This window comes from Antechinus flavipes, chromosome 2, assembly GCF_016432865.1.
Source record: "Antechinus flavipes isolate AdamAnt ecotype Samford, QLD, Australia chromosome 2, AdamAnt_v2, whole genome shotgun sequence".
Classification (NCBI taxonomy): Eukaryota; Metazoa; Chordata; class Mammalia; order Dasyuromorphia; family Dasyuridae; genus Antechinus; species Antechinus flavipes.
Genome location: NC_067399.1, coordinates 318089376 through 318103643, shown reverse-complemented (window position 1 = coordinate 318103643; position 14268 = coordinate 318089376). Strand labels below are relative to the sequence as shown.

The window sequence follows — 14268 nt, the reverse complement described above, 5'->3', positions numbered from 1 at the left end:
TTTTTTTTTTTTGCTAGTGTTCCTTTCTATTTTGTTTCACTCAACAATGAAGCAACTTACAATTCTGTGCAGGTAATGAAATCTTTAGATGTTATTTTCCTAGTGAGCAATACTATGTGACATCAATCTTTTTTTTTCCCTTGAAGAGGGGAGAGGAGTTATATCGGTCTGTGGCACTATGCAGTCTACACAAAGTAGTTTGGAATCTTTTGAACATTTCTTATACACAGGCATTGAGGGACAGTCATCAGTCAATAATGTCGAATATTTCAGAAAGGTCAAAGAAAATGAAGACTGAAACCATGTCAAAGTGGTTGGCTTTGTGCCTGTGACCTCAAAGCCAGCAGTTCCAGTAGAGTAGCAAGAACAAACCCAGTCAAGGGACTGAAGAAAGGGCTGTGAAAAGTAGGGGCAGTGGATCTAAATAACTAAAGATCATGTCAAATTGGATTTTTTAAAAAAATAGTTCTCCTTTTTGCCATCTCTATTATATCAGACATTGCTAATCATTCCCATCCTTCTTGGTCTCCTTACTCTCTTTACCTCTCTGGCTATACTTCTATTTTGTAGATTTTTTTTTCCCAGATTCTCTAAAGCTAACTTTCTCTAGGGTTCCAATCTTAATACTCTTCTGACATTCTCTTTCTGATTTTACTGATTTCTATAGCTTCAATTATATTTTATGACTTGACTCCTTCCAAACCTCCATTTGGGATCCAATCTCTTATTTGAACTCCAAAGTAACACTTCCAGGTCTTTTCTGGAGTTATATGTCCTCAGCACCTCAGACTTACCAATCATTCCCTTATAATCTATTCTTTCAAGAAATAACATACACACTCATTATTAGTAGAGATTAGTAGAGAGTATTTTACCCTGCAGAAAAATAAAAAAGGGATAAAGATAAGAGAAGAGAGAAGGGTGATAGAAGGAAGGGCAATCTGGGGGAGGGAGTAGTCAAAAGCAAAACACTTTTGAGGAGAGTCAGAGTAAGAGAGAATAGAAAAAACAGGGGAAATACAGTTAGCAACAATAATTGTGAAACGAATTTTGGAGTTTCTCTGATGAAGGTCTCATTTCTCAAATTATAAAAAACTGAGTAAAATTTATAAAAAATAAGAGCCATTCCCCAAATGATAAAAAGATACGAACAATGTGCAAAGACCTATAAAATCATGCATATACTTTGACCTAACAGTATCACTACTCGACATGAATCTCAAAAAAGATTTTAAAAAAAGGAAAGGGACTTATATGTACAAAAATATTTACAACAACTCTTTTCACAGGGCAAACCAGGAACTGAAAATTGAGGGGATGCTGGTCAATTGGGGAGTGGCTGAATAAATGGTACATGATTATGATGGAATACTATTTGCTTTATAAGAAATGATAAGGAGGATGCTCTCAGAAAAACATGTTAAGTCCTCCATGAGATCATGAAAAATAAAATGTACCATGTGGGATGATTAGCTGTGAGGAATTTTGCTATTCTCAGCAATACAATGATACAAGACTACTCTGAAGGACTTATGATGAAAAACGCTATCCATACCCAGACACTATGGATTGTATCGGAATACAAATTAAACCATATGTAAAAACAAACAAACAAACAAAAAACAAACCCTAACAACTCCACCCCTTCCCCCATACTTTCCCTCCAAACTTCCCTATTTCTATCTGTGGCAACACTGTCCTACCTTTCTAGTCATTACACATTGCTCCCTACCTTATAACATCTAGCCCAACTAGCTTCCTTACTGTTCCTCATCTCCATCTCCAATAGATTACAAGTTTACTGAGAGCAGGCAGTTTTATTTTTGTCTTTATATTCTAGGTCTCTAGCATACTGTATTTCTCTTTTCTGTATTCCCATCCCCACCACTACCACTAGCACTCTAGTTCCAGTCTAGATTATTGCAATTGCCTCTTGATTGATCTCCCTGCCTCCAAGTTCTCCTTATTCCAACCTTTCTTACACATAATCTTACAAGATTAAGATCAGAGTCATCTCTAAGGAATAGTCAGTTTTTCCCCTGCCTTATCCAGATCTACTTTAGCTCTTACTCTTTGGATGCTGCTTAGATACCACTTCTGGTATGAAGCCTTTTCTAACCCTCCTATCAGAGTTGCCTGTCTTCTAAAGTAATATAATATTCTGAATCTCTTTTTGCATACTTGTACATTTTATTTTATGTGTACACCAAAAAATTTGTAAAGTCACATGGGAGAGAGGAAGAGACTCTATTAAGGGAGAGCACTGCTGTGTAGAGTATATAGACTGATAATGAATAACAGAGGAAAGTTTTTATTTTGCTTATTTTTTCTGGAAAGAAAAATCAGCTTTGGACTGTAAATAATGAGGGAGGGAGTGACTAGTATTAAGTTGAAAGATGAGGGAAGTAGAGAGATGTATCTAACCTTGAGGCATATAAGCCACCTGGTCTAGAAAACCTATAGGAAGAAATGGAAGATATGATTGCTGAACCACTGTGAATAATCTCTGAAAAACTGGAGAACAGGACTAGGAGCACCATGACTAAAAAGAGGCAAATGTTCCAATTTTCAAAAAAAGGAAAGAAAACGGAGTTTACCAACTATAAGTCAGTGAGCTTGATTTCAATGCTTGGCAAATTTCTAGAATGTATTATATTTAGACAAGTGATAATTACCAAGAGCCAACATATGAACACATCATGTCACACTAACCTTCCTTCTTTGCCAAAATAAAAGATTGGCAGATCAAGGTAATACAATAACAATGGTTTATCTAACTTTTTGCTGGGGGGGGGGGGGGGGGGGGGGGAGGAGGAGGGAGGGGGAAGGGAGAGATTTAAGCTTGACATTAGGAACAATAACCTAACTAACAATCAGAGCCCAGTAAAATGGACCTCCATTGATATTTAAGGAAATCCCTTTCCTTAAAGATTTTCAAATAAAAGCTAAATCCTCTTGTGAACTGTGCTAGAGAAGGAACTCTTCTGGTATTATAGTAGAAACAGTGCTAATGTCAGAAAGACCTGGGCTTATGTCCTGTCTCTGAAACTTCTTAGCTCTGGAAAGCCATAGGAAAGTGTCTGTTTTTACATCTATAAAATGATGATATCCATAATCAACAAGTTTTCACCTCGCATGTAAAAGGGCTTTGAAAATCTCAAAGAGCCATATAAATGTCAGTTGTGGTGACTTTTTAGCAGTGAGAATCTATGGTTCCTTCATATCTTTCTTCTGTGACCCTCATGAAAAAAGAATCTGACTCTCAATTCTTGTTTTTAATCACTGACAACATCCAACATAAGGGTTTTATTTCTTATCACCAAGGATCATAGAACTTGAGAGATGGAATCAAATTTAGAGACCATTTAGTCCAACCTTCTTATTTTGTGGATAAGAAAACTGAAGCCTAAAGATAAAATGTCTCACCTCCAAGGTCAAACTGATATTAAGTGGCAAAGCTTTGATTTGAACTCAGATCCTCTGACTTCAGATCCAACATCCCTACCATAATTAATTTATATTTAACATCGACTCTACAGCCAACATTCCCACCATGTTTAACTGAACTTTCATAGAAAATGTCAATTTGACATAGGCCAGAAATAGTATACAAGAACAGTGAATGCTTTTAACCTAAGAACATAATTCATCTTTGCACCACAAAGTGAAATACTACTAAAACTAGCATATGATCAAGAGCTGGGAGATACTCTATACAACAAACATTCAAAAACCAAAAATAGAATTTTTCCTGGCACTTTTAAAATAACGGCCAGAAGCAGCTCTCCCAGCTTTAATCAGCATTTGCTACAATACTCAAACATAGACAATACGTCACTTCAGACCAGCTTTAAGAGAGCAACAAAGACCAGTTGCTGCCCAGACAATGCCGTAGCAGGGATGAAGCCAGATCAAATGTTTTTTTTTTTTTCTTTTCCACACTGTTCCAAAGTTATTTACGGTAAAAATCTTCAGTATGACCCTTTCAGTCACAAGCAAAGCCTTGTTCTTTCTCAACAACCATTTCTTTGATTTGAACATGGTTACACTGAACAATGAGGTGGGGACCCAGGATAAAGCCGATGACATCAACCTCCTTCAGCCCAGAAGTTTATTTGAGAGCTCAAAATCTGGTCCTTGCTCAGCTGGCTGACTTCATAGAGAGCTCCACTGTCAGAGTAGCCATGTGGTATGTGCAAACACAAAGTCTATACCCTGGGACTAATCACTTGTCATTACTTCATATAAAAAGAACAAGCTTTAAACATCAATGACAATGTTTTAAATTTGTTCCATATCCCTAGAAGCCATAACTTGATCTCCAGGGGGCAACACAAAGAAATAAGTGACAAACTCAAACTGTAAAGCATCTCTTTTTCTTTTTATCATAGCTAAAAAAAGAAGCCAATCACCTCTGTTTTAGCATTCTTTGAGTAAGAAAGAATATGAAAAAGATATTTGTTTTTTAGGAAAGGGAAGCAAGCACAACTATTAAATATTAAATTTAAATTTAGAAACTTTTTTCTAAAAAGAAAATTAGCCATTTAATACTTTAAGCTATTTAGTCCCCATGACACTGAAACACCTAAGTATACCCAAATATAGAATTCTGAAAGGACTATTCCCTCCCTTCTTCCAATCTTATCTATCCTCTAGTCCAGTGGTTCTCAAAATATGGTCTAGAGAATCCTGGGGATCTCTGAAATTCTTTTAGAGGGTCTACAAATTCAAAAATAGTTTTTATTTCCAATATGGTAAATGTCTATAAATACAATCCAGATAAACAAAAACACTTTGGAGATATCCTCAATAATTTTTAATAGGATAAAGATACTGAAAACAAAAGTTTGAGAACCACTGCTAGTCAGTCAACAAGCATTTATTCAAGTACTTATTATATGCCAGACGCTATGGTAAGCACTGGAGATACAAAGAAAACTTGTCTTGGCCTTCAAAGATCTTACATTCTAACAAGGGAGACAATGCATAAAAAACTTGGTACACACACATGCATGATGAAATATAATAGGTAGAGGAAGGAGAATATCAGGACAGTCTATATGCTGAAGTTAGATGAGAATTAAATCCTGAAGAAAGTCAAAAAACTCAGAGATGATCAACTAAATGATAATGATCAAGAGGTGAAGGGGCAGCGCATTCCATATATAGAGGGAAAACACTGGCATATAGAGAGTGTAATGCTTTGAGGAATAGTCCATGATGGTAGAGTATATGGAGAGGAGTAAAAGATAAGAACATTAGAAAAGTAAGGAATCGAGTCATAAAAATCTGTAAATGACAAAAAGAGGAGTTTTATTAAATCCTGGAAGGAAAAAGAAGTCATTGGAATTCAGCAAAAGGGAGCAATAATGACAACTATGATAGAATTAGCTCCTCTCAGCAATACAATAATCCAAGATAATTCTAAGCGTCATGATAGAAAATCCACATCCAGAGAAACAACTATAGAGTCTGAATAAAAAGTAAAACATACTATTTTCATTTTTTTGTTTTTTTCATGATTTTTCCCTTCTGTTTTATTTCTTCTGTCACAACATAACTAATGTGGAAATATATTTAACATGACTATATATGTATAACCAGTATCAGATTGTTTGCCATGGGGAGAGGAGGGAAGGAGAAAAATTTAGAACTCAAAATCTTCAGGGTTGGGGTTCTATTCACTGCGCCACCTAGCTGTACCCTCCCCCTCTTTTTTTTTTGCTGAAGCAATTGGGGTTAAGTGATTTGCCCAGGGTCACACAGCCAGAAAGTGTTAAGTATCTGAGGCCAGATTTGAAGATTTGAACTCAGGTCCTCCTGACTTCAGGGCTGGTGCTCTATCCACTTCGCCACCTAGCTACTCTCTCTTTTTTTTTTCCTATATGACTTTTTTCACTAAACAGTTTTTTTTTTGTTTTTTTTTTTTGGTGAAATAGGAAGCAAAGTTCTCAGTTTAAAGGGAAGGGGAAGAAATATTATAGAAAGTCTGAGGGGAAAAAAAAGATTAGAATAGTCTCTACGGTGAATGGAAGGGTTAATTGATTTGCTTAACTATAGTGATTTGAAATACAGTAACAAATTTATAGTGGACAAAGTGAGCAAATTTTTAAGATTTCCTCCAGCTCCATTCAGAAGCACATGAATAGGAGCAAAGGAAGGAGGAGGGCATGAGTGATCCAGGGTTAGAGTTTGGCAGGTATTACTGGCAACAGAAAAAAAGGGACAACAGATTTGATAGTAGAGGACAGTGTAAAATTGAGGAATGAAAAGGAGGGGAGAAAATGGGTTACAATGAAGACAAAAGACAAGGAGTCATAAATCATAGGTAAAGATGAAAAGAAAAAAAGTATGATCAAAAGGAAATTCAGAGTTAATGAACATTTAAGGAGAATAGGTGGAGGAAACAAGTGAATCATTACGTATAGTAGAGGAATGGAGTAGTTCATGGGAAATGAGTAAGTTGAGAAATTAAGAAATTAAGGAATTTGAGGGAAAATCAGCATATTCATTAAAGTTCTCTAGAATATGAGGGGCAGATTATGGGGATGAAAACTAAGTATAAGTAAAGGACTCAGGAAAAATGTCAGTAAAAACACATGATTCTGCTTCTAGACTGAATCTCAAGAATTGTTCTTTCTTCAAACATGCCTCTTCCTGACAATATCTTGAGGGAGATCTATTTGCCAATTGTAATAAGTTGAAATACATTAGTTCTAAATAAAAATTGTTTGAAAATTGCAGTTAAAAAAAAAGCATTTGTAGCCTTGGTGAAACTGATTCTGTAAAACCAACATTTTCCCATAAGCCATACCATTTCATTAAAATTTTCAGTTTGGCAAAACCAATGTAGCCGAACTTTGACGAGAAGCAGGAAGCTGGGAAAAATTTTTTATAGCAAGTGCTTTTGATAAAGGCCTCAATTCTAAAATATATAGGGAATTGACTCAAATTTCTAAGAATACAAGCCATTCCCCAACTGATAAATAGTCAAAGGATACGAACAATTTTCAGATGAAGAAATTAAAGCTATTTCTAGTCATATGAAAAAATGCTCTAAATCACTATTGATTAGAGAAATGCAAATTAAGACAACTCTTAGTTACCACTTCACACTTTTCACATTGGCTAAAATGACAGAAAAACATGATAAATTTTGGAGAGAATATGGGAAAACTGGAACACTAATACATTGTTGGTGGAGCTGTGAACTGATCCACATTTTGGAGAGCAAGTTGGAACTAAGCCCAAAGGGCTATCAAACTGCATGCCCTTGGACCTAGCAGTGTCTCTATTGCATCTGTATCCCAAAAAGATCATTAAAAAGGAGAAAGGACTCACATGTGCAAAAATGTTTGTATAGCAGCCCTTTTTGTAGTGACAAAGAACTGGAAAGTGGGTGGATGTCTATCAGTTGAGAAATGACTGAATAAGTTATGGTTATTTGAAAGTAATAGAATAGAATGTAATAGAATGTTCTATAAGAAATGATGAGCAGGCTGATTACAGAAAAGCCTGGAAAGAATTATATGCACTGATGCTAAGTGAAGTAAATAGAACCAAGAGAACATTGTACACAGCAACAAGAAGATTATGTGATGATCAACTGTGGTGGACTTGGCTCTTTTCAACAATGAGGTGATTCAAAACAATTCCAATAGATTTGTGATGAAAGAGCTATCAGAATCAAGGGAGAGAACTATGGAGATTGTATGTGGATCACAGTATAGTATTTTCACCTTTGCTGTTGTTTGCTTTTTTTTTTTCCCTGTATTTTTTTCCCTTTTGATTTTTTCTTTTTTGTGCAGCATGCCAAATGTGGAAATATGTTTTTAAAAACTGCACGTTTAACCTCTATTGGATTGTTTGCTGTCTAGGAGACAGGGAAACAAAAATTTGAAAAACAAGGTTTTGCAAAGGTGAATGTTGAAAACTATATTTGTATGTATTTGGAAAAATAAAAAGCTATTAAGAAAAAAAAGTTAAAAAAATTTTTTTTTTGTTTGGTCTTATGGTGGAGTATTAATAACTCAAGCTTGTACTGCTCTTGAACTCATCTGTTTAGCTGTCCCACTTATAATCCATTTGGTGGTTATCTATTATGGTCCTACATGTAAACAACAAAAGTGATAATTTCATTAGTAAAATACACTGTTAATTAGCATTTATGGGAAATTACTATTTCTGGTATTACACAAATTAGATTATTAAAGAGGGAGTAATGAAATATATAACTCCTAAGTGCCTGGATTAGCATCAGTCTCAGATCCTCAGTTTTGATCTATCCATATATACAACCTATAAAGTCTTTCACAGATAATTTTTCAGTGAAGCTTTACAAGTACAGACCACCCAAAAGCAGTTTTAGTTCTTGTAGTCATTTGATTGACTCTAATACCTAACTGGCCAAAATTTTATAATAGCAAACACTTTTTTTGGACAGGAACAAATGATTTTGTTGAAGGGAAAAACACAGTAAAAAACAAACAAACTGCTTCTAGCAAAGCAGAGTCACACTAGACCAGCAACTAAGAGTCTCAGGGAATTGCATGGGGATTCTGAAATGTTAAATGACTTGTCCAGAGTTACTGAACCAATATTTTTCTGAAATGAGACTTGAACCCAGTGTTCCTTTGAACTTGAGCTGGTACTTTATCCAAGCATTTTTAAAAGTAAATTATCTTCTACAATCATCTTTTTTATTGTACTATGTTATAGAAATACTTTATTCCATAAATTATGGTAATTTTTTAATGTAAATTATCTCTGCATCCTATTAAGCTTATCTAATAGAAAAATTAAAATTCTCTTTATTTTGGTGGGCAGTACAGTTGTTAATTGAGCATAATATAAATGATGAATAGAACTACTCCATAAATACAAATTTTTAAGAGATGTAAATCAAAAGAATTCGGAATACACCTGCAGTACAAAGGCATAATGTAAGCTCCTTGAAGACAAGGACTATCTCATTTTTGAATTTGTAGTCAGTTTCTAGCATAGTGCTTGGCACAAAGTAAGTAATTAATAAAGACTTCTTGGATTTATATGGGACTTATAGTCTACAAAGCATTTCATGTACATTCCTTTCATAATTAATTTTTAAAAGCTGGACATGCAGTCTCAAGTTGATGACCCTGACAGGAATATGAATAAATGATAAAGCATTAAGTTCCCAGATCCTCACCCTCACATCCCTGGACTCCTCACTTTTTTCCTTTCTTTCTATCACCAAGTTAGGTGTCATTAAGCCTTTCTACTTCCCACTTCCCTTTAATCAGTCCCCTTATCCCTATTTACACAGCCAGTACCTTAGAACAAGACTATTCTCTCTTACCCAGCCTACTTCAGTAGCCTCCTAACTTGTCTCTCTCCTTTCCAATTCATCCTCCACAATCTGATAAAATGATTTTCCCAAAGTGCAGGTCTGACCATGTCATTTTACTGTTAAATATAAACTCTTCATTGAAAACCCTTCCCAACTTGGCCCTAATTTGTATTATTTCTGTCATTCTGGTCCAGCCAAATGGCTTTGTTGATGCTCCAAACAAGAAATATTTCTCCATTTTTCACGCCTTCATAGTGATTACTCTCCATGTCTAGTATATATTCCTACCTCTCTATCAATTCAGAGAACTTCTAATATTATTCAAAATTCTGCTGGAGGGACATCTTTAGTAAAGCCTCTTTTGATCCCCTAAACTCTGACCTCTGACTTCCTGCTACAAGAAATTTACCCTTTTTGTTTTTTCATATAATTCTGTAAATATCTTCCCAGATAGAAAATAAGTTGCTTAAGGATAGAAACAGTTTCTGTTTGTTGATTGCTTACTAAACTGCAACATAACTAATTAATTCTCAATTCTCTTCTATATCAAAGGAGTTTTCTGATCTTGGGCATCAAAAGCTGCTCATTTGCCTTTCTTGACTAACACTATTAAATTCAATAGCAGATACATTTTATCTATTGTTCTCAGTTTGTGCAACTCAAATGGACCTAAAGAATGGGACCAGGATGTGGTATGGTAGAAAAAGCTAAAATGTAAAAGTGAGATCTGCAGGTGAATTTCAACTCTGCTACTATGGCTTTATGGGCAGACCTTCAGCAACTCATTTTGCTGGTTTGAGGCTTTTTCTTCATCTGTAAAACAAAGAAACTAATACCTGCAATACTTTACACAGTGGTTGTGAGTCTAAGATGAAATGATTTATAAACTTAGATCAGGACCTACTGAGTACCTATCAAATTCAATGCAAGGCAGTGGATAGAGTTGACCTCAAACCTGACTTTATCACCCTGAGATTACCCTTAGTGCTTCAGGACCTCTAAAACCATAAAGTACATAGGAGTTGCTGACTTAGAGAGTTTCCTAAACCAGTGACATTAAACTCTGTCTGCTGGGCACTCAGTAGATAAATACAAATGTGAGTCAGATAATTCCTGCCCTCAAGCTACATTCTATTAGAAAGATACAACACTTATTGAGGAGTGCTGGCCAAGCAAGGGATCTTTGATCAAGGCAGTGAGGAGATATGCTAATTGAGTTATAAGGTAGGAGACTGTCTCCCCATTTCCAGCAACCGAGATATTTAATTACTATTCTCTTACCAAGAACAGAAACATCAGAGGGTCCAACCCCTAAAAGCAGCAGGGGAGATAACAAGATGCCCATGATGGCTAGGTCCTCTTGTCTTGATGGATGTAATGAAACATGTCTAGTTGTGGCTAAAATTAGAGAGTGGAAGTAAGGAATGACTTACTTGACTTCTGACTTACTTGACCTCCAATCTGGGTAGCTTAATAGATATATAATGTGGCCTAGGAGACAGAATTCTAGTCCAGTCCTAGAAAAACTAGAGAATCCATAAGCAGGAAGCCTTGGAGTCTCTAGAGCAAAGCTTTCCTTACTCAGGACAATACTGGGATTCCGAATTCAGAAAGATAATACTCAGAAGTCTCCAAAGCCAAAACTATCCCTTACCTGCCACTGCCATAGAAATCTGTTTTTAAATAGAATAGGAGATCCAGGCTATCAACTCAGTTTTGTGCCAAGAGGAGAGAAATACTATTCATATTTTTTGTGAAATAGCTGAGACCTCTTAAGCGGGATCTCACTTCTTAAGACTAAAGATCAGATTTGGTTCTTGCCCCTAACAGTCTTCTTTGCATAAGATATATTATTTCAGATGTCTTTCTGTTTTTTAATATGTGTATCACATTTAGTGCCTAGCATATAGTACTAGTATATACTTAATAAATGTTTAGTACCAGCTATTGATGTATGCCAGTGTAGAACTATCTACCTACACCATGCCTTCCTTCTAGTCAGCAACACAATCCAAAGACACTGAATTGGGGTGTAGGTCCTTTGCCACATTGTCATCTTATTATTTCCCATTGTATAGCTAAGAAATTATTAGCTTCATTTCCAGGAATAAGTCAGTAGATAAAAGAGCTGGGATCAGGATTCACCTGAAATCTCATCTTTGTTTAGCAGCAGACTCTCTCAATATGTAATTACATAATAGGCAAATTCAAAACATGTTATTTTATTCTAGATAGGTGTCTTGTACATACAGAATCACAGAATTGGATATAAAAACACCATTTCTGCCATTAAGAAACTGGGTGACTGAAAATAAGTCATTAACTTTCCTAAACTTCAGTGTGTCATTAGAAACAGGCCACAAATCTGTCCCTAAGGACCCTGGTGAGTTGCAAGTACACTTAGCTTTAAAATGTACTATTATCTGTGCTTTATTATATTTTTTAAATTTATTTTGTTAAATATTTCCCAATTACTAATTAGCTTGGTTGGGACTATACTCACAACTCACAATTCATTGTTTTTTTTTAATTTAAGTCTAATGATAAATTCAAATAAAAAAGTTTTAAACCAATGGTTGAGAACCAAGACCTCGAATATGTCTTATCCCATAGAAACGTTGAAAAAGTATGCAATAAGACTCTGAAACAATTTTTAAAAGTCTCTTTCCTCTAGAACTATTTACTTTGCTCATAGGGAAACTCCATTCTTTAAAAAAAAAAAAAAAGCTTTATGAAACAAAAAAGCAAAGTAAATTACCTATTCAAAAAATGCTATCAAGGGTAGGATGATTCATTCATTTTAATCAGTGAGTGCCAATTATATGCAAAGAATTTTAATGATGAGGGAACTATATAGATGAAGGCTTTTATCTTGAAATGTAGCTGAAAAACTAAAAACAGCATTAAAAAATTATGATACAGTATAGAATATGCTAATTGAATGAGAGGGACAAATAAAGTGTTATAAAAATCCAGGAATAGATATGTTTGTTGACTTGAATCTTGTTGCCTAGGTGATTAATGATTATAGCATTTTGGAAATATGGATTAAGTGGACTTAGCTGCTAGGAGCAGAAAAATGCATTTTTTCTTTCAGGAAAAGTAATAGTAAAAAACCTGGGATGTGTGATAGATAATCCCTTCTGTGGTTAGGCTTTTTATCAAACCAGAAGCAAGACAATGGGATGGAGATCTTTCAAATGCATTAGAAACTGAATAGGTTTTACCATATGGTTAGCTAACAATCTAAAACTCAAGTTACATGATAAATAGGGTGGAAGGTAGCCTGTTGTTTTTGTAGAGCAAATTTATAAGGGGAAAGCATAGTCTAATCTCTGATATTGAGATGCAGAAATGAAAATCTCTTCACCCATCTCGTCCCAAAATACTGAGAAATAAAATTCAAGTCTTGTTGAGAATGGAATGGAAGTTCCATAAATATAAAGATGAAAACTCCCACTACAACTAAATCACACTAAAATTGCAGTTCTAAAGCTGGAAAAATTTTTTTAGATAATTTAGTGTCTGCCTTCTATTTACTATATATATATATATATATATACAGAAGAGGAAACAGAGGCTGAAAGAGGTGAAATGACTTTCAGGAAGCACGGACGTTGCTGGTGATCTGAACGTCTAGCTGGGAACCTCCTGGGCTTCCCGGGATGGGACTTTTCCGAATCTCAAGAGATCCTTCACAGGAGACCAAAGCCAGGGACATCTCAGACTTGGGCTCCTGGCCTCACAGTGGCAGGCAATAACCCGGCCTGCCCCGTCTGATTAGAAAGGGGCATTCCTGGGACGCTCCCCAGCTCCTGCCTTCAGGGTCGAGGCGCCCCCGTGACCCTTAACAGGAGGGAAGAGTGGGGGGTGCCGCGGTGACACGCCCTGAGTGATCCCCGCGGGCCGGGCTGTCTGAAGGCCTAGGCCTCGTCCCGCCCAACCCTTCTGCCACGGTCGGAGTCCGTGGCCGACCGCAAACGCGCCCTCGCGAGCTCGTGGCCCGCTGTACCCCGCACCTTCAGGTGGGTCCGCAGGCCACCGGCGCCCCCAGACTGGTCGGTGATCTCATATTCGCCCGTCACTAGTAGGTCCTTGTGGATCTCCTCACGAAGGCACTTGCGGGAGTTGACGGGCAGATGAAAGGAGATGGTGAAGACCGAGCAGGGACACAGCAGGAGCAAGAGCAGCAATGCCCGCGGGCCGGGGCCGCGGGGAACACGAGGGTCAGACAACCGGGACATGGTGCTGGCGACCGCTTCAGCTCCGGGGCCTTCACAGCGCCGGAACCGGGGGACCATGGGACCGGCTTCCGACACTGCGAGGCCGACTGCGCCATCTTGGAAACTGGCAGAGGTCGACTGAGGCAACATAAAAAAATATGGACGAGAACAGAGGGACCTATAACTATCCAGAGTAGTACATTGAAGATTCGGACGTAGGCTAAATGTCAGTTATTCGCTTAATTTCCCATGCTGCTGGTATTTTAGACCTTTTTTTTATCCACCATGATTAGTAAGGGCAACCCTGGAAGTAATTTCTCTTTAATTTCCGGAAACTCTTCCCTATAGTTCTAGGATCACCAATACCATGGCAACCAAGCCCCAATAGGGAAAGGCCACAGAGCCATTCAGAGAGCCCGCCCCGCACTCTGGGGCTGACTATGTGGCGGCCTCTTCCCTCGCTGATTTGAGCTTTGGTGTTTGGGCACTCTTAATAGTCGTCAGAGAGTAAGCTTTAGAGCTGCGCTGGAGTGCTGGGTGACAGCCACCGGCTCGGGGCAGGGAGTCGGGGAGATGGGGGGAGGAGTGGTGGTGCAAAGGTGAGAGGGGTAGCCTGAAGCCACCAAGCCCGTGAAGCTAGAGCCGAAAAGACTGTTTTTGGACCCTGAGAAGGTCTGGGCTGGGCTGTTTGGGCCAGGTCAGCCTTTCTTGGCCAAG

The 14268-nt window shown here is 37.2% G+C and overlaps 1 protein-coding gene across 1 annotated transcript in view; it reads right to left on the bottom strand.

Annotated features, from left to right (window-relative positions):
* The window catches only part of TMED10 (transmembrane p24 trafficking protein 10), a 38195-nt gene extending 24550 nt beyond the window's left edge, over window positions 1-13645 (bottom strand). Inside the window, exon 1 of the mRNA XM_051977588.1 lies at window positions 13348-13645. Coding sequence (XP_051833548.1) covers window positions 13348-13629 — 282 coding nt within the window. The 5' untranslated portion in view covers window positions 13630-13645. The remainder of the gene's footprint in view (window positions 1-13347) is intronic.
* Between the last annotated feature and the right edge of the window lie 623 nt (window positions 13646-14268).